General features: G+C 47.4%; 1 protein-coding gene across 3 annotated transcripts in view; it reads left to right on the top strand.

Annotated features, from left to right (window-relative positions):
• Positions 1-26,359, top strand: part of SHISA6 (shisa family member 6) — a 301,451-nt gene that overhangs the window by 127,896 nt on the left and 147,196 nt on the right. For 2 of the 3 annotated variants that reach the window (XM_088027234.1, XM_028124840.2), the window contains exon 3: positions 14,422-14,517. The exons of the other annotated variant lie outside the window; for it this stretch is intronic. In XM_088027234.1, coding sequence (XP_087883360.1) covers positions 14,422-14,517 — 96 coding nt within the window. The remainder of the gene's footprint in view (positions 1-14,421; positions 14,518-26,359) is intronic. 3 annotated transcript variants of the gene reach the window in all.

Genomic DNA, 26,359 nt, shown 5'->3' with positions numbered 1-26,359 from the left:
GAAATGATATCTCATTACGGCTTTAATTTGAATTTCCCTGATCACTTGTGAGATTGAACACCACTTTATGTGAATCGGCCCTTTGGGTCTTCTCTGCTATGATTGCCTGTTCACAGTATTCATAATTGTGTTCTTTTATCTTCTCATTAATTTGAAGTTCTTTATGGGTCTTGGATGTGAATGTAAATATATGTTTTCTAACCTTTGACTTGCAGCTTCGTGACTGATTTTGACGGTTTAAAAATGCTCACTTGTTTCCTCTTTAGCCGGTGCCTTTTGCTCCTCCTCTTAAAATCCTTCCCTATTTTGAGATCATGAATGGATTGCCCACTATTCTTTTCTGGCAGATTTAAGGTTTGGTTTTTCACACTTAGGGCTTTAGTCCCCTCTGAACTGATTTTCATGTGTATCTTTTTTTTTTTCTTTTTTGTATTACTGTATGTGTATTTTCCCTAGTTGTTCCACCTCCATTAAATAAAAAGTCTGATATTTTTCTCCGCCTGTGGAACTTTTTTCCTCTTCTTCTTTCTTTTCATTATTTTCGATGAGTTTTGGAGGAATGGAATCAAAACATCTCTACTCAAAAATATTAGCAAGCTTTAGATGATGGACTCTGAAAAACAAACTGAGGTTTCTAGAGGGGAGGAGGGTAGGGGGATGGGTTAGCCTGGTGATGAGTATTAAAGAGGGCACGTTCTGCATGGAGCACTGGGTGTTATGAACAAACAATGAATCATGGAACACTATACCAAAACAAATTATGTAATATATGGTGATTAACATAACAATAAAAAATTAAAAGCTTTATTGCTTTACCTTTCAAAAAAATATTAGCAAGCTTCACATTATGTTCAATGCCTTATATAAGGTCTCAAAATTCTTCAAAAGGTTGCTTCGCTTCCCCCCCCGCCACTTTTTAAAGTGTTTTATGAAGATGGCATTTTCCTTTATTTTAAAATTTTATTTATTTATTTTATATTTTTAAAAGGCATTTCACCACCAGTCAGAATGGCTAAAATTAACAAGTCAGAAAACGACAGATGTTGGTGGGGATGCGGAGAAAGGGGAACCCTCCTACACTGTTGGTGGGAATGCAAGCTGGTGCAACCACTCTGGAAAACAGTATGGAGGTTCCTCAAGCAGTTGAAAATAGAGCTACCCTACGATCCAGCAATTGTACTACTGGGTATTTACCACAAAGATAGAAAATGTAGGGATCCGAAGGGGTACATGCACCCCTATGTTTATAGCAGCAATGCCCACAACAGCTAAACTGTGGAAAGAGCCAAGATGTCCATCGACAGATGAATGGATAAAAAAGAAGTGGTATATATACACAATGGAATATTATGCAGCCATCAAAAGGAATGAGATCTTGCCATTTGCAACGACGTGGCTGGAACTGGAGGGTGTTATGCTGAGTGAAATAAGTCAATCAGAGAAAGACATGTATCATATGACCTCACTGATATGAGGAATTCTTAATCTCAGGAAACAAACTGAGGGTTGCTGGAGTGGTGGGGGGTGGGAGGGATGGGGTGGCTGGGTGATAGACATTGGGGAGGGTATGTGCTACGGTGAGCGCTGTGAAGTGTGCAAGACTGTTGAATCACAGATCTGTATCTCTGAAACAAATAATGCAATATATGTTAAGAAAAAAAAAGAAGATAGCAGGAGGGGAAGAATGAAGGGGAGTAAGTCAGAGGGAGAGACGAACCATGAGACACGATGGACTCTGAAAAACAAACTGAGGGTTCTAGAGGGGAGGGGGTGGGGGGAGGGGTTAGCCTGGTGATGGGTATTAAGGAGGGCACATTCTGTGTGGAGCACTGGGTGTTATGCACAAACAATGAATCATGGAACACTCCATCAAAAACTAATGATGTAAATGTATGGTGATTAACATAACAATAAAAAATTTTAAAAAAAGCATTTCACCAGATATCTAGATTTTGGTCCCTTCTAAGGCATAGTGTGATGCTTGATCTTGCCTTTTGTCTTTGGATCTAAAGACTAAAGTCTTCCCATCTTCTCAGGGCAAAAAAAATCTATTAACTTTTAATCATTGCTTTTGAATTATCCCTCTGTGTCTCTTCTGGGAATACTGTTGGAAATTGATGGAAATGCCTCGACTCGTCCCCTCTGTGTCTTCTCTCCCATTACTGCTGTCTCTTGGTCCTCTTCCCACTGAGTGCTCATTGCATCTCTCATTGGGATTTACTGTGCTCATTGCCTTCAGGACGCACACTCTGTTGGCTGTATTTGCAACCCAGGCAACCGTCGTGGTCAGTCTCTTTCCCTCCCTTGGCTATTGATCTAACTTCACAGAGCCAAACTGCTCTTACATCTTACCTGAAAGCACCATTCAGATATTACCTCCCTTGCTCCTCCTGTTTCTTGCAGCAAATCTCTTTTACAGAGAAACTTGCCCTGTAGTCACTCAGAGTCGCTGCCTTGCCAGGGCCACCAGCCTTGCAGAGGCTCCAGGAACTCAGCCTCAGACCTCTCTTTAGCTTTCAGTGCCTCCTGCCGCCGGGGGTGGGGTGGGGTGGGGTGGGGTGGGGGTGTTGAACTTGAACCTCAGTGCTGGCCCTGTGACTTCAGGCTTCTGGATGCTGGTGTTGGTGAGAGAGCAGTGGCAGAATCAAGGGCAGAGAATCCACCCAGGTGCTTCTTTGCACAGTTGGGGTTCAGCAGGTGGCGGCAGGTGCCCTTTGCAGCCTCAAACCACCCTTGTTCCTGGCCGTGGCCATGTGTGTGTCTGTATCAGGACCTGGGCGTGCTTATGCTACTCAGCAGGGGTGCTCAGAGAGCTCTCGCTTACCTCTGCTGGGAGCTCTGCTGGACGTATGGCTCTTTCCCTGGAAATGCTCTTTCTCTTGGGTGGAGTACTGCTCGGCTTCCTGCCTCAATGGCAGGTGGAAGGGCAGAGACTTAGGGTGGTGGCTGCCAGATGGAGAAGGGCATGGTTCTTTGTGTTATGTCTTAAGAATTCTGCGATACCCCTTCATATCACACATCTCTCCAACTGCCGGACTGCATGCATCACCGGGGCAGAGAAGAGGCATTGACTCCCTCTGTTTACCCCACCCACCTGCTTAGGGCTTTGCTTTTACCGATCATTCTTCTAATCATGCTGCCCTTGCTCATGCAAAACCCTTTTTCTGGAGGGTACAGAGAATGTGGATCCTTCTGGACCTTGACCTCCTAGCATTGGCCCTGGATCCAGCTCAAGAGGGACCTGTCGGTCGTTCTAACACAGTGGTTCATAAAGTGTGGTCTCTGAGCCTGTGGCCTTCAGCAGCATCACCTGGGAACTTCTCAGACATGGAACTTACCTCTGACCTAGTACATCAGGAATCCCCGGGCCAGGGCTCAGCTATCCAGTGAGTGCTCAAGTGTGAGGACCTCAGCTCCAACAGAAGCTGAAGCTTTCACCCTGTCTTCTCCCACTCAATGTCACGGGCAGCTTTACCAACACAAGTGTCCTAAGAGATGCCTTTGAAAATTGTCAGTTCTCCCTAGGCAGGTGGGTGCTCATTGACAGATCCCTAGACTCGGTGTTCATGCTTCCTTTTCATGTCATGTAACTCAGTATTTTCCAAGCTGATTTGACCATAGCATTCTTTTTTTTTTTAAGATTTATTTTTTTTAAATTTTTATTGTTATGTTAATCACCATACATTACATCATTAGCGTTTGATGTAGTGTTCCATGATTCATTGTTTGTGCATAATACCTAGTGCTCCACGCAGAACGTGCCCTCTTGAATACCCATCACCAGGCTAACCCATCCCCCGACCCCCCCTCCCCTCGAGAACCCTCAGTTTGTTTTTCAGAGTCCATCGTCTCTCATGGTTCGTCTCCCCCTCCGACTTACTCCCGTTCATTCTTCCCCTCCTGCTATCTTCTTTTTCTTTTTTTTTCTAAACATATATTGCATTATTTGTTTCAGAGTTACAGATCTGTGATTCAACAGTCTTGCACAATTCACAGCGCTCACCATAGCACATACCCTCCCCAATGTCTATCACCCAGCCACCCCATCCCTCCCACCCGACCCCCACTCCAGCAACCCTCAGCTTGTTTCCTGAGATTAAGAATTCCTCATATCAGTGAGGTCATATGATACATGTCTTTCTCTGATTGACTTATTTCACTCAGCATAACACCCTCCAGTTCCAGCCACGTCGTTGCAAATGGCAAGATCTCATTCCTTTTGATGGCTGCATAATATTCCATTGTGTATATATACCACATCTTCTTTATCCATTCATCTGTCGATGGACATCTTGACTCTATCCACAGTTTGGATATTGTGGGCATTGCTGCTATAAACATTGGGGTGCACGTACCCCTTCGGATCCCTACATTTCTTTCTTTGTGGTAAATACCCAGTAGTGCAATTGCTGGATCGTATGGTAGTTCTATTTTCAACTGTTTGAGGAACCTCCATACTGTTTTCCAGAGTGGTTGCACCAGCTTGCATTCCCACCAACAGTGTAGGAGGGTTCCCCTTTCTCCACATCCCCGCCAACATCTGTCCTTTCCTGACTTGTTAATTTTAGCCATTCTGGCTGGTGTGAGGTGGTATCTCATTGAGGTTTTGATTTGGATTTCCCTGATGCCGAGCGATCTTAAGCACGTTTTCATGTGTCTGTTGGCCATTTGGATGTCTTCTTTGGAAAAATGTCTGTTCATGTCTTCTGCCCATGTCTTGATTGGATTATTTGTTCTTTGGGTATTGAGTTTGATAAGTTCTTTATAGATTTTGGATACTAGCACTTTATCTGATATGTCATTTGCAAATATTTTCTCCCATTCTGTCGGTCATCTTTTGGTGTTGTGGACTGTTTCTTTTGCTCTGCAAAAGCTTTTTATCTTGATGAAATCCCAATAGTTCATTTTTGCCCTGGCTTCCCTTGCCTTTGGTGATGTTTCTAGGAAGAAGTTGCTGCAGCTGAGGTCGAAGACGTTGCTGCCTGTGTTCTCCTTTAGGATTTTGATGGACTCCTGTCTCACGTTTAGGTCTTTCAACCATTTGGAGTCTATTTTTGTGTGTGGTGTAAGGAAATGGTCCAGTTTCATTCCTCTGCATGTGGCTGTCCAATTTTCCCAACACCATTTGTTGAAGAGACTGTCTTTTTTCCATTGGACATTCTTTTCTCCTTTGTCAAAGATGAGTTGACCATAGAGTTGAGGGTCCATTTCTGGGCCCTCGATTCTGTTCCATTGATCTATGTGTCTGTTTTTGTGCCAGTACCATACTGTCTTGATGATGACAGCTTTGTAATAGAGCTGGAAGTCCGGAATTGTGATGCCGCCAGCTTTGCTTTTCTTTTTCAATATTCCTCTGGCTATTCGGGGTCTCTTCTGGTTCCATACGAATTTTAGGATTATTTGTTCCATTTCTTTGAAAAACGTGGATGGTATTTTGATGGGGATTGCATTGAATGTGTAGATTGCTCTAGGTAGCACTGACATCTTCACAACGTTGGTTCTCCCAATCCATGAGCATGGAACGTTTTTCCATTTCTTTGTGTCCTCTTCAATTTTTTTCATGAGTATTTTATAGTTTTCTGAGTACAGATCCTTTGCCTCTTTGGTTAAATTTATTCCTGGGTATCTTATGGTTTTGGGTGCAATTGTAAATGGGATCGACTCCTTGATTTGTCTCTCCTATGTCTTGTTGTTGGTGTGTAGGAATGCCACTGATTTCTGGGCACTGATTTTATATCCTGCTACTTTATTGAATTCCTGTATGAGTTCTAGCAGTTTTGGGGTGGAGTCTTTTGGGTTTTCCACATAGCCCAGAAATGGATCTGTTCTACTGTTCTTTTGGTTTCTATTTCATTGATTTCTACTCTGATCTTTATTATTTCTCTTCTCCTGCTGGGTTTAGGCTTTATTTGCTGTTTTTTCTCTAGCTCCTTTAGGTGTAGGGTCAGGTTGTGTATTTGAGACCTTTCTTGTTTCTTCAGAAAGGCTTGTATTACTATATACTTTCCTCTCAGGACTGCCTTTGCTGTATCCCAAATCATCTGCAAAGAATGAGAGTTTGACTTCCTCTTTGTCGATTTGGATGCCTTTGATTTCTTTTTGTTGTCTGATTGCTGTGGCTAGGACTTCTAATACTATGTTGAATAGCAGTGGTGAGAGTGGACATCCCTGCCACGTTCCTGACCTTAGGGGAAAAGCTCTCAGCTTTTCCCCATTGAGAATGATATTCGCTGTAGGTTTTACATAGATGGCTTTTATGATATTGAGGTAGGTACCCTCTATCCCTATACTCTGAAGAGTTTTGATCAAGAAAGGATGCTGTACTTTTGCCCAATGCTTTTTCTGCATCTATTGAGAGGATCATATGATTCTTGTTCTTTCTTTTGTTAATGTATTGTATCACGTTGATTGATTTGCGGTTGTTGAACCAGCCTTGCAGCCCAGGGATAAATCCCACTTGGTCATGGTGAATAATGCTTTTAATGTACTGTTGGATCCTATTGCCTAGTATTTTGGTGAGAATTTTTGCATCCAGGTTCATCAAGGATGTTGGTCTGTAATTCTCCTTTTTGATGGGGTCTTTGTCTGGTTTGGGGATCAAGGTAACGGTGGCCTCATAAAATGAGTTTGGAAGTTTTCCTTCCATTTCTATTTTTTGGAAGAGTTTCAGGAGAATAGGTATTAATTCTTCTTTAAATGTCTGATAGAATTCCCCTGGGAAGCCATCTGGCCCTGGGCTTTTGTTTGTTGGGAGATTTTGGATGACTGCTTCAATTTCCTTACTGGTTATAGGTCTGTTCAGGTTTTCTATTTCTTCCTGGTTCACTTTTGGTAGTTGATACATCTCTAGGAATGCACCCATTTCTTCCAGGTTATCTAATTTGCTGGCATAGAGTTGCTCATAATATGTTCTTATAATTGTTTGTATTTCTTTGGTGTTGGTTGTGATCTCTCCTCTTTCATTCATGATTTTGTTGATTTGGGTCATTTCTCTTTTCTTTTTGATCAATCTGGCCAGGGCTTGATCAATCTTGTTAATTCTTTCAGAGAACCAGCTCCTAGTTTCGTGGATCTGTTCTACTGTTCTTTTGGTGTCTATTTCCTTGATTTCTACTCTGATCTTTATTATTTCTCTTCTCCTGCTGGGTTTAGGCTTTATTTGCTGTTTTTTCTCTAGCTCCATTAGGTGTAGGGTTAGGTTGTGTATTTGAGACCTTTCTTGTTTCTTCAGAAAGGCTTGTATTACTATATACTTTCCTCTCAGGACTGCCTTTGCTGTATCCCAAAGATTTTGAACAGTTGTGTTTTCATTTTCATTGGTTTCCATGAATTTTTTTATTCTTTAATTTCCTGGTTGACCCATTCATTCTTTTAGGATGCTCCTTAGCCTCCATGTATTTGAGTTCTTTCTGACTTTCCTCTTGTGATTGAGTTCTAGTTTCAAAGCATTGTGGTCTGAAAATATGCAGGGAATAATCCCAGTCTTTTGGTACCGGTTGAGACCTGATTTGTGACCTAGGATGGGATCAATTCTGGAGAATGTTCCATGGGTGCTAGAGAAGAATGTGTATTCTGTTGCTTTGGGATGGAATGTTCTGAATATGTCTGTGAAGTCCATTTGGTCCAGTGTGTCATTTAAAGTCTTTATTTCCTTGTTGATCTTTTGCTTACATGATCTGTCCATTTCAGTCAGGGGGGTGTTAAAGTCCCCCACTATTAATGTATTGTTGTCAATGTGTTTCTTTGCTTTTGTTATTAATTGCCTTATATAATTGGCTGCTCCCACGTTAGGGGCATAGATATTTACAATTGTTAGATCTTCTTGTTGGATAGACCCTTTAAGTAGGATATAGTGTCCTTCTTCATCTCTTATTACAGTCTTTGTTTTAAAATCTAATTTGTCTGATATAAGGATTGCCACCCCAGCTTCCTTTTGGTGTCCATTAGCATGGTAAATGGTTTTCCACCCCCTCACTTTCAATCTGGGGGTGTCTTTGGGTCTAAAATGAGTCTCTTGCAGACAGCATATCCATGGGTCTTGTTTTTTAATCCAATCTGATAGCCTGTGTCTTTTGATTGGGGCATTGAGCCCATTTACATTCAGGGTAACTATTGAAAGGTATGAATTTAGTGCCATTGTATTGCCTGTAAGGTGACTGTGACTATATATTGTCTGTGTTCCTTTCTGATCTATGCTGCTTTTAGGCTCTCTTTTTGCTTAGAGGACCTCTTTCAATATTTCTTGTAGGGCTGGTTTTGTGTTTGCAAATTCCTTTAGTTTTTGTTTGTCCTGGAAGCTTTTTATCTCTCCTTCTATTTTCAATGACAGCCTAGCTGGATATAGTATTCTTGGCTGCATATTTTTCTCGTTTAGTGCTCTGAAGATATCATGCCGGTCCTTTCTGGCCTGCCAGGTCTCTGTGGATAGGTGTTGCCAATCTAATGTTTCTACCATTGTAGGTTACATATCTCTTCTCCCGAGCTGCTTTCAGGATTTTCTCTTTGTCTCTGAGACTCGTAAGTTTTACTATTAGATGTCGGGGTGTTGACCTATTTTTATGGATTTTGAGAGGGGTTCTCTGTGCTTCCTGGATTTGGATGCCTGTTTCCTTCCCCACATTAGGGAAGTTTCTGCTATAATTTGCTCCAATATACCTTCTGCCCCTCTCTCTCTTTCTTCTTCTTCTGGGATCCCAATTATTCTAATGTTGTTTCGTCTTATCGTATCGCTTATCTCTCGAATTCTGCCCTCGTGATCCTGTAGTTGTTTCTCTCTCTTTTTCTCAGCCTCTTTATTTTCCATCATTTGGTCTTCTATATCGCTGATTCTCTCTTCTGCCTCATTTATCCTAGCAGTTAGTGCCCCCCCCCCCAGTTTTGATTGCACCTCATCAATAGCTTTTTTGATTTTGACTTGGTTAGATTTTAGTTCTTTTATTTCTCCAGAAAAGGTGTCTCTAATAACTTCCACGCTTTTTTCAAGCCCAGCTAGTATCTTTAAAGTCATGATTCTGAACTCTAAGTCTGACATCATACTAATGTCCGTATTGAGTAGGTCCCTGGCAGACGGTACTACCTGTTGTTCTTTTTGCTGAGGTGATTTTTTTTGTCTTGTCATTTTGTCCAGAGGAGAATAGATGAATGAGAGAACAAAATGGTAACAGGTTAACAACGTCTCCAGCAAATATACTCTATACAAATCAGAAAAGACCTGAAACCAGGGGAAAAGAAAGGGAACGAAAGGAAAAAGAAAGAGGAGGAAAAAAAAAGGAAAAAAAAGATAAAAACAAACAAAAACAGAACAAAACAAAAAAAACAGAATACGATCAAATATGATCAGGCTAGTGCATAGATCAGTGCCACAGACTGGATTTTGGGCGTATTTTGGTCTGTTAGAAGAAAGTGCCTTCTAAAATTTTAAAGGAAGAAAGACTTATATATGTACAAAATAAGGGTTGATACAATGAAGGGATGGAAGATGAGTGTAAAGATGAAAATTATAAAAGATTTTATAAAAGGAATTGATACGATAAGAAGTTGTTTGAAAAAAGAAGAATTTTTTTTAAAAAAGGGAGAGAATGTGATCAGGCAGGAGACTAGAACAAAGCCATACACTAGTGATTTAGGGTGTATTTTGATCTGTTAGAAGAAACTGCATCTCAAAATTTTAAAGAGAAAACAACTTATATATATATGCCAAAAATAAGGGTAACTATTATGAAGGGATAAAATATGACTCTAAAAAAGAAAAATAAAAAAAAAATTTTTTTTAAAGGGATTGATAAGATGTTGGTTGAAAAAGGGAGAAAGAAAAATTCAAAAGAAAAACTGTTAAAAAAATTAACTTTGAAAAACTAATGAATCATGGTAAAAAAGCCCTGAATTCTATGTGCAGTATTCCCCTAGCGCTGGAGTTCTCCCGTTCTCCTTGATCGGTAAACTTGGTCTTGGCTTGTGGGCTGTTCGTGCTGATCTTCTGGGGGAGGGGCCTGTTGCCATGGTTCCCAAATGTCTTTGCCGGAGGCGGAATTATCCCGCCCTTGTGATTCCGGGCTAAGCAAGCTGCTCGGGTATGCTCTCGGGAGCTTTTGTTCCCTGCAAGCTCTCGGTACAGCTTTGGAGGACCAGGGTGAAAATGGTGGCCTCCCAATATCCGCCCGGAGGAGCCGAGAACTCGGGGCCCTGCTCCTCAGTGCGCCCCCAGAGAAAAGCAGTCGCTCCCGTGTCCCCGGTCTCCGGCCGCACTCCGTGCTCACCGGCCTGTGACCGAGTGTTTCTATCTCTGGCACCCGACCCCGTGTGGAGTCTCCAAACCCAGCAGATGCCCGCCGTGCGCTCCCGCGCCGCTCCTCCCGGGGGAGGAAGGGGAGTCTCCCCGGCTCTGCCGCTTGTTGGGTCCCTGCTGGAGGAGCAGTGGCCCGACTGGGCCGCGGATCACAGTTTATGGCAACCCCAAGCTGAGAGCCCGCGCCTCGGCTCCGTCTCTGCAGCCGGCTTCCCCGCTCCGATCCCTGGGAGCTCTGCCGCACTCAGGCACCCCCGGTCTTCCTGTGACCCCGAGGGTCCTGAGACCACACTGTCCCGCGAGGGTTCCACCCCCCGCTTAGCCACTGGAGCGACGGCCCTCCGCGGAGCCGGCTTCTAAAAGGTCTGATTTTGTGCTCTGCGGCTCTAGCACTTGCCAGAAGAGGCCGGCGGAGGCCCCCTCCCCCGCCGTCTATCCTCCCGAATATCGCCTCGGGTTCACTTCTCCGCATGTCCTACCTTCCAGAAAGTGGTCGTTTTTCTGTTCAGAGAGTTGTTGCTACTCTCCTCTTCGATCTCCTGTTGAGTTTGTAGGTGTTCAGAATGTTTTGATCCCTATCCAGCTGAATTCCTGAGACCAGACGAAATCCAGGTCTCCTACTCCTCCCCATAGCATTCTTTATTCCCACCACCTGCCCTTGGTCTTGACCCCTCAGCATATTTTACCTTTACTCAACTCAGAGCTTCAGTGTTGCAGCTTGACCCACCTGGGCTCCAGCTTCTATGAACTTTCTCATCACCAGGCAGACCACGCCCAAGGTAGCGTTTCCACTGGGTTTAAGCACCAGAGAAGAGTCGCAACTGCACTGTTGTGACCATTCAGACCGTGAGGTGAGGTACAAAGATGGCAGGGCTTGGGGATTTACCACTGACTAGCTCCGTGAACTTGGGGAATGTGACCTTTTCACAAGGCTCTTGTGGGAGTACATGGAGCCAGGTGTGCATGATGGAAGGGACACGCGGTTTGGAGTGAGAGGAACTGGAAGCTACCATTGGGTCTGTCATCTTCCTCTGGCTTCCATTTTTCCATCGGTGAATGGGGACATCATAATAGAATAGACAACATGCGTATGCAGTTGTGATTAAAATTTTAAGATAATAGTCCTTTTGAAAAATCTCTATTAAACTGTGTTATGGTATAAAATGTTTGGTACTATGATGTAAAAAAAAACAAACCCCAAAACCAGTCCTTAGGCTGTATGTTCAGAGGCTCTGTCTCTGCCTGGCGCATAGTAGGTGATCAGAAAACTGTCATTGCTCGTTAAACAAAGCAGAGCCCCAAGGCACTAGGGCAACGTTCAGTCTCGAGGGACCTTGTTCCAGCTGACAGATAAGAATGATTTGTAAGTAACACAGGCACTGTTTATGCTCCATCTTCCTCGGTTTTGATTTGTTTATCAAAAATTTTATTTATAAAGGAGCACAAAAATAAACCAGCCCCAATTCTGCAGGATGCATCGCAGGTTCTGAATTAATGAGGTCCAAATTTATGACAGTTCTGAATTGTGACTTCCTTCTCCTGCCCGGCCATTGCTAGGGGTGGGGTGGGGAGAAAGTGACCATGTTACAGGATAGGGGTCCCTCTCTCCCTGCAGCACACCCCTCCACACACCCCTCCCCCCCCGAACCCTTCATCCCTGATGAAGATTCATTGCTCCAGGTGCTAGAGATGGTTTCTGGAGCTCTGACATGGCTTGGGATCTGGGAAGACGTCTCTTAGCTCCAATAATTCTATTCTGTCGAATTCTGGGTCATGGCCACGGTATTTTGTAGCCAGAGAGCTCCTCGTGGAAGTCTGTGCGCCCTGAGGAGCGAGTATCTCTTCCAGAGTGGAGGGCATGACAGAAATGGTGGCAAAATTCTCTCAAGTTCCTCATGCGCTGGGACAGTGGGTCTCAGAGTTTGGTCCCTAGACCCGACCGCATCAGCATCACTGGGTGACTTGATAGAAATGCAAAATCTTGAGCCCTGGTCCTAGATGTCCTGAATCAGAAAGTCTGAGAGTGGGTCCGGCAGTCCATTTTAACACGCCCTCCTGGTTTTTCTGATGCACACTCAAGTTTGAGGACTCTTGATATGGGAGGAGGAGGAAGCAGCTGAGAGGGAAGGAAGAGAGGACTCTGGAACCCAAAACTTACTAGTTCGTGGGTGGTGCCAAGCACTCTCGAGGGTCCAACAAGTGTTCCTTGAACCCACCTGAATAAACTGAACCTAGGTGATCTCTCCATTTACCCTAGGGCAATGGTTCTCTTTCCTGGTGGCACATTAGATTCAGCTAGAGAGCTTCTTAAAAATGTCATTGCCTAAGCTCAGATCCCGATCAACGGAATCAGAATCCCCAGAGTTATGTCTGGACATTTGCATTTTTAGAAGCTTCTAGATGGTTCCAGTATGTACCTGTGTTTGAGATCTACCAAGGCAGAGGGCGCCCTGTTAAGAAAAGGTGTGATTTGGGTTGTCTTTACAGTTACCATACTTTTTTTTTCATTAGCAATTTATTTTACTTATTTATATTATAAAGAAGACATACTAAAGGAAAAACAACTTGGAAAATATGGAAGCCCTGAAAGGAGGGAAGTAAGATGCAAGTTCTAATTATCTGAAGGCAGTTGGCAGTGTTTTTACTGGCAGTTGGATGTGTTTTCTTTCAATCTTTTTTTTTTTTTAATGCTCTGTTTTGACTTCTTTACAGCATTGTGATTATATATAATATAGCATTTTCTGCCCACCTTTTTTTTTTTTTAGAGAGGGGAAGAGGGGGTGGAGGAGCAGAGTTGGGGGGAGAGAGAAAGAGAGAATCTCAAGCAGTTTCCATGCCCAGCACAGAGCCCGACGCGGGGCTCGATCTCACGGCCTTGAGAATCATGACCTGAGCTGAAACCAAGAGTTGACTGCGCCACCCAGGTGCCCCATTTTCTGTCCACTTTTTAACCTAACCTTACATCCTGCATAATTCTGCACACTGTCTTACTTCTAAGTAGTTTTTTTTTTTTTAAGATTTTATTTATTTATTTGAGAGAGAGAGAATGAGAGCCAGAGAGCACGAGAGGGACCAGGGTCAGAGGGAGAAGCAGACTCCCTGCTGAGCAGGGAGCCCGATGTGGGACTCGATCCCGGGACTCCAGGATCATGACCTCAGCCGAAGGCAGTCGCCCAACCAACTGAGCCACCCAGGCGCCCCTCTAAGTAGTTTTTAATGCGCTCTTGTAGCAACACAACAAAAAGACGGCTTTTCTCCATGTTCCTAGGTCTATGCCTCAGGATGGCATTTACGGAGTCCTTTTTTTCTTTACCCTACCTGTATTTCAAGAGCATTGTGAAATCCCATCTCGAACGTCAGAAGCAGAGTGTTACTTGCTTTCTCTTTGAATTTCTTCTCCCAGGGTCCTCGCCCACACTCACCTTTCCCCAGACCAGCCCCACGGGTAGATGGCTACATTAGGCCGACAAGGAATAAGAGCTTATTGCGGAAAGTCGAGAGAGAAAAGCAGTAAATATTTCCCCAGTGTTGGACAACCGCCATTCTGCCCGCCTGTGTCAGCTGACGCTGCATCTCTCCTAAGCCACGAGGCTGTAGCTCCATAGGATGTGGTGGGACTTATCAACAAGGCACATAGAGAGAGCATCCCCGGCCAGACAGAGCCCAGCCTCCATGCTCTGGAAAGAAAGAAAACAAATGAGTAAGGCAAGCTGGAAGAAGCTGGGGCAACAGACAAGCTGGTGGGGGCAGAGACACCGATGTTCTGGTGCGCTCGGTCAGAAATGCCAAAATCAAGCCACGTGTACTCCTTTCCCCTTTGCTTTCTGTGTATCCTTTCCAGAACTTTCGTCTTTGTTGTGCAACTACATATATATATACGCACATGTACATGTATATATACCTGATATATATACTTTTTATATATGTGGTATATATATTTGTAATATATATTATATGTGTTTATAAAATAATATATATATATATTTTTTTTTTTTTCTTGACGGATTCTCCCTCCTGCCTTAGCTGCTGGTTTGCCACTGACTTCCTCACTCCGGCCGGGTGAGTGGGAGCTGCCTCGCTTGCCTTATTGTTGCTGCTATGAGTCTTCCGGATAACTCTGCCCCGTCTTCTTGCAGGACATTATGGGAAGGATGCTTACCGAAGTGGAGGACCCGATCTCCATAACTTCATCTCCTCTGGATTTGTCACGTTAGGAAGAGGACACACGAAGGGTACAGTGGAAACCATTTTTTACTAAAACACACAGGTTGCCTAGGGGAGCCCCGCTCTGAAACGTGAAGATGATGTGGAGGCCAGAGGCTTGTCCGGGACAGGGAGAAGCAAGGGGTGGTACCACGGCAGCTGGTCCTGGGGACATACGTGGCTTTTGACAGGTCACAGGTGGGACGTTAGAGGGCCATAGACTCGCCAGAGACATCGCTCCCGCCCCCCGCCCCGGCAAGGAGTGGGTCCCAGAGGCCAGGGACCCTGTGGGAAGGACCACAGGCAGCCTGGTAGGAAACTGCTAGTGGACGGGGCACCATCTGCAAAGTGTGTGTTCTCCTCTCGGCTCTTACCCCTTTTCCGTTTGAAAGCCACATTTTATAAACCGATGCCAACGTTCTATACCATGGGTTTTGGAGCCAGCGTGCATGTTCGAGAGTTTCAGGGTCCCTAAGTGTGTCTGTATAAACTCTCTGTGGTGTGGACCCAAAGGTAGAGGTTATACAGACCTTGAAGCCTCAAGACGAACATGTACGTGGCATTTCTGCTGAGCTGCTTTTTGCCCTAGCTGACAGCTTGCAGAGCATCTGTGCCGGGATGGGGGGGGGGGAGGGGATATGGAATCCTCGATTCTGTCTTTTGTTTAAACAGAGTCCTCCTAGTGTTGTGAGCATTCTGTCATATCAAGAGTAACTGGATCCCTGACTCCTGACCACCCTCCTAACACCTGTGTATTGTTATAGATCAACTGTGAATTCTGTTGTAGGGATGCTCTATCCCTGTCTGCCTCTGAAATATGTGTCTGTTTTAAGTGTGAGCGACCAAGGAACTTTGCAATTTTTTCTTACATTCCATGCAACTACTTTTTAAATTCCCTGTGTGATGTCTGTTCATCCTATAGAGACAAATATATATATACATATATATACCTGTATCTGTGTATGTATTTTCTGTTGTGTCTCTTTGTGTCTAAATAAAGTTTATTGAGGATACAGGTGGCATTTATGGCTACTCGAAGTTGCAGAATCAAATTGGGACCAGAAGGGGAGTTGGGCTGCACGGTGAACCAGCGAAAGACACAACGCGTATCAGCTCAAAGCTAGGACGGCCAGCCCCCACCCCCACGTCATCTGCTCTGCAACAAATTATACAGATCTAAAATGTTGCATTTTAAAACAATACCGAACAAATGTATTATCTGGCATAGTTTTGGCGGGCCAGGAATTCGGGAGCAGCTGAGCTAAATGCTTCTGGGTTGGGGTCTCTCATGAGGTTGCAGTCAACATTGTAGCAGGGACTGCATCATCTGAAGGCTTGACTGGGGTGGAGGACCGGCTTCCAAGATCGTTCACGCACATCATGCTGGCTGTTGGCAGGAAGCCTCCGTTCCCCTCCCCACCCCCTCCATGGGCTACTTGCATGTCCTCACAGCGTGGTGGCTGGGCTTCCCCAGAGGGGGTGATCCAAGGAAAAGAAAGAAAGAAGCCCGGATGTCTCTTATGACCAAGCCTGTTGGTGACACGCTGTCATTTGCTCAGTATCTTGTTGGTGACACAAGTCAGCTTTATTCCAGATGGGAAGGAACTACACAAGGTCGGTAATATCAGGTGCCAGGGATCCCTGGGGGCCATCTTGGAGGTTGACTTCCCCACTCCTACAACCCATGGGGCAGAACCACAGATCTGAATTTCTCAAACAGAACATGGCAGCACTTACCAAGCCTTCTCAACTGCAGTTGTTGGCTTCCCACCCTTTCCCCTACCCCTTCTTGCAGCTGAAACACCAAATAGCTCAATCTAAAGAACTCCATATGTATATTGTTGTAAACATTGCCGCTTTGGGTTCATACATTCATTCAACAAATATTTCACGAGGCCTGCTCGGTGCTAAGCAATACTCAGAAGTAAACAAAATGGAATCTGCTTGTGTGAAACACCTATTCCACTGGGGGAAGCAGACAAAATAAATTCTTGACGACGCGGGCAAGGGGAAAACCCCAAGCAGGTGCAAGGCAGGGAATGCTGTGGCAGGGAGCCAGTCTTGGAGGGAAAGGCAGCTTGGATGAGGCGGTGGTAAGTGGGCAGAGACCTGCATCCCAGGCAGAGGCGACAGGAAAGCGGCCCTGAGGTACAGGCTTTCTTGTGGTGCCGAGAGGCAGGAAGGGGGCTGGTGTGAATGAAGCAGGGTAGAAAGGACGAGAGTACGAGGACGTGGGACCCGAGCCAGAGGGGAGCCAGGTTGTGCATTTATCAGGTGGTGGACACCAGGTTGCTCCCAAAGGAACTAGACAGACCTCCATCAGAGCAACATAGACGTGATTCTCTATTCCTACCTGTCCTTTGGGTCACTGTCATTCCAAGAGGCTCTGTCCCTCCGAGGGTGTGGGGCTTTGCTGTGGCTGCTGCTGATTTCCCTGCTATTAGCCTGTCCGCGTCTCATGCAGCCCTCCTGTGTGTGCATGGCCTGACCGCCCCCACCAGTCATCACCCCCACCATATTCTCTTTATCATTCCCTTCCTCTCACGGCCTCTGAAACCTCCTCTCTCCTCCAGGGATGTACCTTGTGTGGCTTTTCCTACTGAGATAATGACTAAAGTTTCATGAGCCAGGAGACTGGGGCTGGAGAGGGAGCTTTGGAAGCGGGGATCTCCTTCTAATATCAGAATTCTTTCTCTCTGCACAGCCTGGATCTCTGGGAAAGGGCCCAGCTCCATCCTCCCTTCCGTCAGAGCAACCTAAGTTCAGCTCTGAGTGGTACCAAGTTCAGCAAAGCGGCCCCATCGAATTACGCCATGGGCAGGGAACCCCCCAGGGGTGCCGAACATGGGGCCATTGTTCATCACGTGTGTTTTGTGCCCTTCCTTTTGTTTTTCTATTTATTTCTTTCTGCTTCACCTCTACTGCCTGTCGGGTACCTCTTCCTTTATTCCCATTTTCTCTTCTTCCTGCATTGGCGTTAGGCCTCCTGGTGGCCACCGTGTGGCCCCACCGTGATGCTCAGAACTGACGGGGCAGCTAATGCCTCCTTTAGAAGGTCATACCATTGTCCTTCCAGCTTGCATCACTGAATTTCACATGTATTTCTAGCAGACTCTGATTATCTGAGAATCATGTGTTGACAGTCCCTATTCTGAACAGCGCCGGGAACCTTCTTTGGATACTTGGATGCCGCCAGCCCTGTCTGCCATTTCAAAGGCCCCCTCAGGCATCACGGGGAGAGAAGTGCACCCACCCTGGCCTCAGTGGTGGCTCATCCAAATTCGGAGAGTTGGGGGTGAGGATGCTTTAGAATGAGATCCACAGGTGCACAGGTAATTAAACCTTCTGAGACCAAGCCTAAACAAGGGGATGTTTTTGGTTAATGGGATTGCAAAAGTGAGACATTGGAAGATTCGAAGCCACCAAAGCCCCTGATCTATCTCTGTCCTGTTAGGAGACCCCATATTTTAGCTTAGGAGGCCACATAGCCATTAGTCAGCCTCCAGGAGTAAATGGAAGTCAAGGCCAAGGAAGATGCTGATCAGAGTGATGACGAGTTTGGAACAAGTTGTGCCTACACCGTTTTCTCTGTTCACTAGACAGGATTACCCAGACCCCCCCCCCCCATAGGACCCCAGAACAGTCTTGAGGGAACCAGAGCATCCCCCAGGCTGCCACAATGGAAACCCAATGACAGAGGCTCCTATTTGCTGAGCATTTACTATGTACCAGCATTTCGACACATGCCCTTATTTTCACCATTATGACGACCCCGTGGGAGAGCTCTTGTCATCCCCATTTGGCGGGGGAAAAACTCAAAGTAGAGCAGTTGAGGAATTTGCACAAGTGAACGTCAGGCAGTCAGTACCGTTCCATTCCAAATCCAGGCCTGTTTCCAAAGCTCATGCTCCCAACCACTGCACATCCTGCTGGGGATGGAGGGAGGAGGAGGGGGCCAGGGCCTCAACGGGCAGTGGTTCCTCGGGACGCACACATGGGAAGCACTCCAGAGCCAGTGGCTGTTCTTATTAGAGGCACACAGTTTTGCAGGAGAGGAAGTCACACGAAAAGAAGATGGACTGGGAGTAAGACACCACCCCTAGATGAGCAGGCGCTGTCCTTCCAGAAAGGAAGCTCAGTCTGCCCAGATACATTTTCAGGGTCCATCTAAAGGAACACACTTACAGAGACCCTATTTGACTTCAGCATTTTGGTTAGAGTCACAGTCGGGCTGGCTGTTTTTGAGTCTGGTCAAAAGAGCTGGGAAGATTCTTTCCAGAATCTTCCATATGTCAGTAACATTAATTCCAGGGATCTCTACCAGTGTATCCCGGGCCAGGCCAGGGGGGGTCCTTACGGGCAGCGAGCGGTGGTGACAGGAAAACTCACATGGTTACTGTGGCTGTCTTCTGCACTCAGGCATTTTGCATAGTGAATGTGATGAACTGGTGCTTGCCTGCCTCTCCCCTGCTATTTCTGTTTCCTGGGCCCTTTCCACCATGCCAGGAGCCAGATAGAGGGGGTGTGTATGTGTGAGAGAGAGAGCAAGCGAGTGAGTTTGGAACAGAGAGCAATCTCTGCAGCCTTTGCTAAAAGGTAGGAACTCCAATGCAAGGGTCCCTTCTGTAAGAGGCAGACACTGCTACTCCCCTGGTCATTGACTCCTTCAGGGAAACGTGTACGGTGAGCACCTGCTGTGTACCAGACACTGTTCTAGGCACTGAGGATACAGCAGACACAGAGGCCGGTGAGAAGCAATAGAAAGAAGTAAACATACGAAGCGTGTCAGATAGAGTTCAAAGCTATGGAACAAAACAGGACAGGGAAAGGGAGGGAGTTGCAATTCATAAAAGGACACCCACAAGGCTGCAGAGAAAAGCAACCTTTGGGCACAGACCGAAGGGGGTAAAGGATCGAAACTGCCTGTATTTGGGGGAGGGGTCTTCCAGGCCAAGCTGGGAGGAAGGAGCAGAAGGAGCCAGATTGTGTGGGGTCAGACAGGGGCTGGGGCTTAAGCACACAGGGCCAGTGGGCCATTTATTAAAGATCTGGTTGCCATTCTGGGCAAGATGGAAGACAAAATGGTCTTGGCCTGACGCATTAGGAAGCTGGAAATTTGTGGGAGGAACAGGGTTTAGGCAGAGCTTGGGGGTGATTAAGTTGTAGATGCTTATTAATGAAAGCATCCATGTGGAAATGTCAAGTTCAGGCGAGAAGGCCAGGCTGGGGATAGAAACATGGGAGTTTTGGGCGGGTGGACCCGGGAGACCGCATGAAATCAGCTAGGGAGGGTGTCGCTCCGCAGGTGAGCAAGGCTCCAGGAGGGAGCCACCAGGCACCCAACATGGAGAGGTTGGGGCGATGGGGAGGGACCTGGGGAGCAAGCCAACCGGGGCAGTGTGGGACCTTGGAAATCAAGTGGAAAACAAAACAGGTGTTTCCAAGAGGGACGGTGATCGACTGTTTAAGCCATAGAGAGGCCCAGTGAGTGAAATCCTGAGCAGTGACCACCAGGTATGAGCTGGTAACATGGAGGTCGTCGGTGAGCAGTTGGGAGTGGGGGGCAGGAGGCATAGGTGTATCTGATGGAGGCAAGAGAGAATGGATGATGTCTGGCCCATGCTTCTGTGTGATTGGGGCAGACTGGGTGATGAGAAGAGCAAGCTTCATTACTCTAGCCTCTCTGTTTGGGGATGTGTTTGAAATGTTCCGTGATAAAAAGCTGTAAAAGATCTTTAAGGGAATGGGAGAAGAGGACTAGACTGCAGGTATAGACTACCCTGTAGAGTTTTAACATGAAGTGGAGTAGGAATGAAGGCAGGAGCTAGAAGAGAGTGTGATGTAAAGGGAGTTTTGTTTTGCTCTGTTTTAAGACGGGAGAGGTGCCAGTGTATTTGCTCGCTGGTAGGAATGGTCCAGTAGAGAAGGGGAAATTGATGACGTGGGGCGGGGGATGGGTGGTGTTTCAGAAGTGGTGTCCTTGGTAGGTGAGAGCAGATGGGATCCACCATGGAGATGCTGGATCTCCACCAGGAGCAAAATCCACCAAAGAAATCCTCCGCAGATGGAAGGCAGAGTATATGGCCCCAGGTGCATGCAGGTGGGCATATGCCATCAGTGCTCAGTGATTTGGAGAAGCAAGGTCATCAGCTGTGAGTGAGGGGGAGGGTGGTCCACCAACCCAGTTTTCCCCAAATATTCCAGTTTTAGCACAGAAAACCCTGTGTCCTGAGAAGCCTCTCAGTCCCAGGCAAACGGGGACACTTGGTCACCCTAATGAGGACATATGAGCAGGCCCAGTTGTTGTGGCTTCAGAGCATCTTCCACACCCATCTCCAGGTCCCAGAGACTCAGACTGAGGATGCTGCTGCCTGGAGCTGGCCTCTGCACAGCCCCCTGGTGCTCAGAGGTCTCAGGACTTCCCCTGAGATCAGCTGGGAGATTGAGACAAGGCCAGAATGTAGGAAGCTTCCGCCCTGTAGGACCATTCCAGACCCTGCAGAAAGATCCTGAGTGGATGGATCTCCTCATTCTGCCTGAATGGCGCTTTCTGGGGACCAGGCTAGCTCTGGGCAGCCCCGCTGCCCAGCCAGACTCCCCGTAGGGTCTGAGGCAGAAGCTAAGGCAGGAGGGTACACGCTACCTACAGAAGAGCTAGGGGCATCGGAGGAGGGTGCTGAGATCAGAGATGGAAGTGACCATCCCGATGCTAGTTCAGGAGTCAGCAATGAGGGGCAGTGGCAGGGGCGGTACCCCAGCTGCTCAAGCCCCCAAATCTAAGGACGGGGAGCAGTGATCCAGAGGGACAGGTCTGGGCCGGTGGCACCTGTCCCTTGAGCAGGGGACAAAGCCAGGGATGGGTTCCTAACATGCAGAAAGTCTACAGGTGTTAGCCAGCGACGAGTCTGGGTACACGTTTTACCAGGAATAAGGCCAGGGCAGGGGAATGTGGGGGCCAGAGCCTTGGGGTCAGTGTGGTGGCTAAGACAGAGCGTAAGAGGTGGCAGAGCTTTGGGTCACGACAAGATCCAAGGGATAACGTGGGAGTGGGTCTGAACAAAGCGGAGGGGCCAGTCAAAATGGAGGTGAGGGTCCTGCTTCCTCAGGCCCCACACGACTGTAGGCAGCCCACCGTGGGGGCTGCCATAGCTGCCTATGTACCCAGGGTTTGAAAGGAGGTCTTTAATTCTAGAAAAGAAAGAAGGGGTGGGCAGGGCACCGCCCCCACACCTGGGTTTAATCAGGAGCCTTCAGACCATCCTGTGGATTGTGGCAAAGCGACCCCTTAACCATTATGGTGAAAGAAATCCATCTTCGTTATTTTCCCACTCTGGGAGCCAGGGGAGTGAGTGGGCTTTCCCGAAGCCAAGGTGTTCCAAGGCTGGACTCCAGATAAAGCACAGAACTCAGAAGGCATCTGGTCTCCATGGCAACGGAGAGCCGGAAGGTACAGCAAGAGAGAGGGAAGGCTGGGTCTGGCTTGCCTTAGATTGGCCTCTGAGAAGCCTGGGCCACGTGGGAACATTCTTTCTGGACTTCTCCGTAGGCCAAGGTGGGCGGGAAAAAGTGGGACCAGAGCAGGGAGGAGCTCTTGGGTTCTGAGCTGAGGGCACCACAGATCCCAGCAGTTTGCAGATCATTCTGCTCTGCATCGTGGGGCAGCTCCCTTTGTTTACTCTCTTCCCATTCCCGTTCACTCTTGATTAATGGCTAATACCGAGAACCAGGCTTTGACTCTGTGTGCTCAGTCTTATTCGGTGGTATTTCTCGTGATGCAGGCAGGCACACACAGGCTGAACCCAAGCCTCCACTTAAGAAAATACGTGGCATCTGTGTGATTCCCTATTTTGGTAGAATGGCGTCAACCTCGCCCAGTGGTTAGTTGGCTCAAGTTGACTGCATCAAAAGCAAAGATTGGTCTGCATGACTGGTGAATTCCATGCTCACCTGGTGAATCCATTGTTGAGCATCACTGCTGTTCAAACAAGAAGAAACAAGGCAGAACAAAACCCAGTACCATACCTCGGGGAGTTTGGCCATCTTCATTAAAGGCAACTGTTCCACAAACCCCCCTTTCCTATGTGGGTCCTGCTAACAGGAACACCAATGACCCCTCCCCATCCTCAGGAAGCAGAAAGGGCGCTACGACCCTTCTCAGTCTTACTGAGGACTCTGTCTTCAGCTAGATTCCTTTGGGCAGCAGTTAAACCTTGCAGATGGAGCTTAAGAAGCATGGTTCTCACCAGAGCCAACTTCTTGAGCCATCCAAGGGTCCACTTCTAAGGTAGAACCACCCTCTTTGCCATTGGGAGACCTACTTGGAGGCACTAAGGATGTCCATCCACCAGTTGACCGTCCTCTTAGGTTCTCCTTGTTCTAAGGGCAGTGGTTGGGTTGAAACAGCACACACTGATGGGTGATGGGGCATCTAAGCCATCATCCCGCTCATGCTACCTCTGTAAATCACGGTGTTGAGAAAAAAAGTCCCCATTAATGCTTGCCTGTGGGCCTGCTACCATTGGCCCACATGGGCTACCGGGCCAGTCTGCTGGGACAGTCCTCTGGGTTGGTGTGAAGAGGGGAGAGGGGATACAGGGCCAAGGGGGGTTCAGGATGCACTGGGAAATTGCCTTGGGAAATTCCAAGGGTCCTTGGGTGTTCTGCTCAGAAGAGGAGGAATCTAGATACAGATGGATGTGCCATAGCCTTCAGCAGCGAGACAAGAGAGAGATGTCTTGTTGGTACATTGAAATTAGTGAAACATCTCTCCTTAGCAAATGCTAGCCCAGACTCCTTTTCTGCTCAGGCAGGAGGAGAGGCCCAAAGGAAGCCCAGAGCACCCCGAATTTCAGTGGGCCCTTGAAATCCCCATGGGGAGAGGCTAGAGGATCAAGTTCTTGGGTTTTCCCAGAGACCAGCATGCTCAGCCAGAGGTCCAGCAGCTCTGGGCCACGTTCTGCTTGCTTTCTACTTGCTTGCTAGCACCAGATTGAACTTTTCTCTTGCCATGACCCGTGGCCCACGTTGGCCCCAGGGGCAAGTTTGTGGCCAGTGCATCCTTTTCCTGGCACTGGTCATGACACTGCCTGGCCATCCAACTTGGGAATCTCTCCTTCTCAGGAGCCAGCCCTTGGCATTGGCTTTCCCTCAATCTCTGCTGCTCACTGCCAAGAGTCTCAGGAACCCTGACAGTGAAGCTACGAGGCTGTCAGGTCCGGGAAGGTTCTGGGAGTGCATCCCTACGCCAGTGGGAGTCTGTGGCCAGAATTTCACTGTGGCCCCAAAGTGGGACAGAATACTGATGATCTCAGTTCTCAGGGGCACCGCCCGCTCTCTGGAACATAACCATAGAATTCTGTGACTCAGCTTCTGGGCGGATTATGGATGTGGCAGAATAATGACATGGCAGCCCTTCCTGCCTGGAGTCATGGGCTCTGTCTCAGTCTTACGGACCTCCAGGTGGTGATGCAAACTTCCCTCCTTAAATAATGGTGGAAGGGGGAGTGTGCTGAGAAGAAGAGGGTCACTGGTGTCAGACAGGCTTGTTCACTCCCAGCTCCCCCACCTGCTAGCCGGGTGACCTTGACCTCTGTGACATTCATCTGTAAGATAAGGTAATAGTGCCACCTGCCTCACAGGGCTACGTGCAGATCCTATGAGATCACAGGCAGCAGAGCACTAAGCACTCAAGCAATGGGAGCTCTTCATATTATCAGTGGCTTAAAATGCTGAAGAACCTTACGCCTCAAGGGATAATGCTAGGGCTAGAGCATTGACATCTCCTGGGAGCTAGATAGAAACACAGACTCCTGGGCTGCACCCCGAACCTACTGAGTCTGCATGTCAGCAAGATCTCCAGGTGGTTCCCACGCACATAAAAGTCTGAGCAGCACTACCCTCAAGGGGTTTCGGGTTTAAGCGCAGTCCTCTTGATGGTCTTCAAGGTCACTTCCATTTCGGAGACTCGTTTGCCGTGAAGTCTCTGCATATGGGAAGCCAGTGATGCAAAGAGACATCCTAAGACTTGAGCAACCTGTCCCAGATATCGGAATCGTAGGGCTTTGTCCATCTCAGCAAAACTTAATTATGGGTTGAGCAAAGATGAGTACAACAGTGCCTGGCTTCCAGAAGTACCGTCCCTGCCAAACAAAAGGGAAGTGCCATAAAATAGATCCCAAGGGGGCAGGGGTGAGGTGCAGGGATTTAAAGGAGGAAAACCTTTTCTCTGAGTGGAGGAGTCCTACATGGGCCTCCTACAGGAGATGGGAGTTGGGATGGTCCTTGCAGGGCAGGAAGAATGTGACAAGCCAAGAGTGGGGCAGGGTGGGCATTGCAGTTGGGGGTGCCTCTTGGAACAAAGGCACAGAGATGGAAATGCCAGTGTGACATAGGACCCCTTTCGTGGGATACAAGGAAGTGATGGGGGCCCTGGGACACCAGTGGAGGGCAGCTGGAAATGACCCTGGAAAGGTGGGTTGGAGGCAGTGTCCTAAATCCTGCCAAAATCGAGGCAGGGCAAAACACAGGCTGGGTCAGAATTCCAGCCGGTTGTCACCGCCCGTCTTCTGCTCTGTTCTATTCTTCTGCCTTTAAGAATAAAACTAAGCAAGGGGCGCCTGGGAGGCTCAGTCGGTTAAGCATCCGACGCTTGATTTCAGTTCAGGTCATGATCTCAGGGTGGTGAGATTGAGCCGCACATCCGGCTCTGCGCTCAGCACAGAGTCTGCTGGGGATTCTCTTCTTCTGCCCCACCCCCCCCATAAATAAAATCTTAAAAAAAAAAAAAAAAAGAATAAAACTAAGCAAAACCAGCACATACTAAGCAGGCCCCTGTGTGAGGCTGACTCCCCGGGCAGAGATGGACAGGGCAAACTTAGGGTCAACTCCCTGCCTCTATTTTCCCCCACCAAGAGCGTCCTCCCTGTACATCAATCATGACGTAATGGACTGCAGAGCTGAAAGAATCAGGTGGGCCCATGGAGCCAGTGCTCCATGGAGACTCTGCTACCCTCACACCCACGGGTTTTCTGACTTACAGTCTGGAAAGTCTCCCCGTGTCAGGCCTGTTTCCTTGAGCAAGCCAGAGCATGGAAGGTTCGTAAGTCCCCTTGTTCTCTGATGCTCTGGGGTAATTCCAGGAGGAGACACCTCCTGATGTGAACTACGGCGTGGAGTCAGGCAGGCAGCTTCCTCCCACAGGAGACCTTTGACTTGGAACACCCCCAAGTGTTCCAGAGTGGCCTGATCCCCTGCCTATGCTCCATGATACCTGCAGGAAGATCCGCAGGAGATGTGTGTCATGCTAGAGGGAGGTGATTTTGTTTTCCCTGAGGTTAACAGCAGATCGTTCATGGTTTGTACCTGATGGCCCTTCCTCCAGCAATGTGGAAATGTGCAATTGGGTTCACGGGGGCCAGAGCTTATAAAGGATTCATTCCTTGAATAAGATGGATGTCAGACGCTTGCTCTCATCATCTGCTTTCCAATGAATCCTTTCGCTTGTGCCCTGGGAGAGTCATTCTGGGGGAGCATAATGGTTTTCTGGTTTTCCGCTACGAGCACTTGAACACAGATGCCCAAGCCCTGCATCCATTCAACAGAAATATGGATGCCAGGGGCGCCTGGGTGGCTCAGTCGGTTAAGCGACTGCCTTCGGCTCAGGTCATGATCCTGGAGTCCCGGGATCGAGTCCCGCATCGGGCTCCCTGCTCGGCGGGGAGTCTGCTTCTCCCTCTGACCCTCTTCCCTCTCGTGCTCTCTATCTCTCATTCTCTCTCTCTCTGAAATAAATAAATAAAATCTTTAAAAAAAATAAAAAAAAAAGAAATATGGTTGCCAGTTGCGCCCCAATTGAGTCATGGCAGATTTGAC

Source organism: Eumetopias jubatus, unplaced genomic scaffold, assembly GCF_037043125.1.
Source record: "Eumetopias jubatus isolate StellerSeaLion01/CBP00866 unplaced genomic scaffold, mEumJub1_p1.0 scaffold_10, whole genome shotgun sequence".
In the NCBI taxonomy this organism is placed as follows: Eukaryota; Metazoa; Chordata; class Mammalia; order Carnivora; family Otariidae; genus Eumetopias; species Eumetopias jubatus.
The sequence above is the reverse complement of the archived record's forward strand: the minus strand, read 5'-3'. Positions and strand labels throughout refer to the sequence as shown.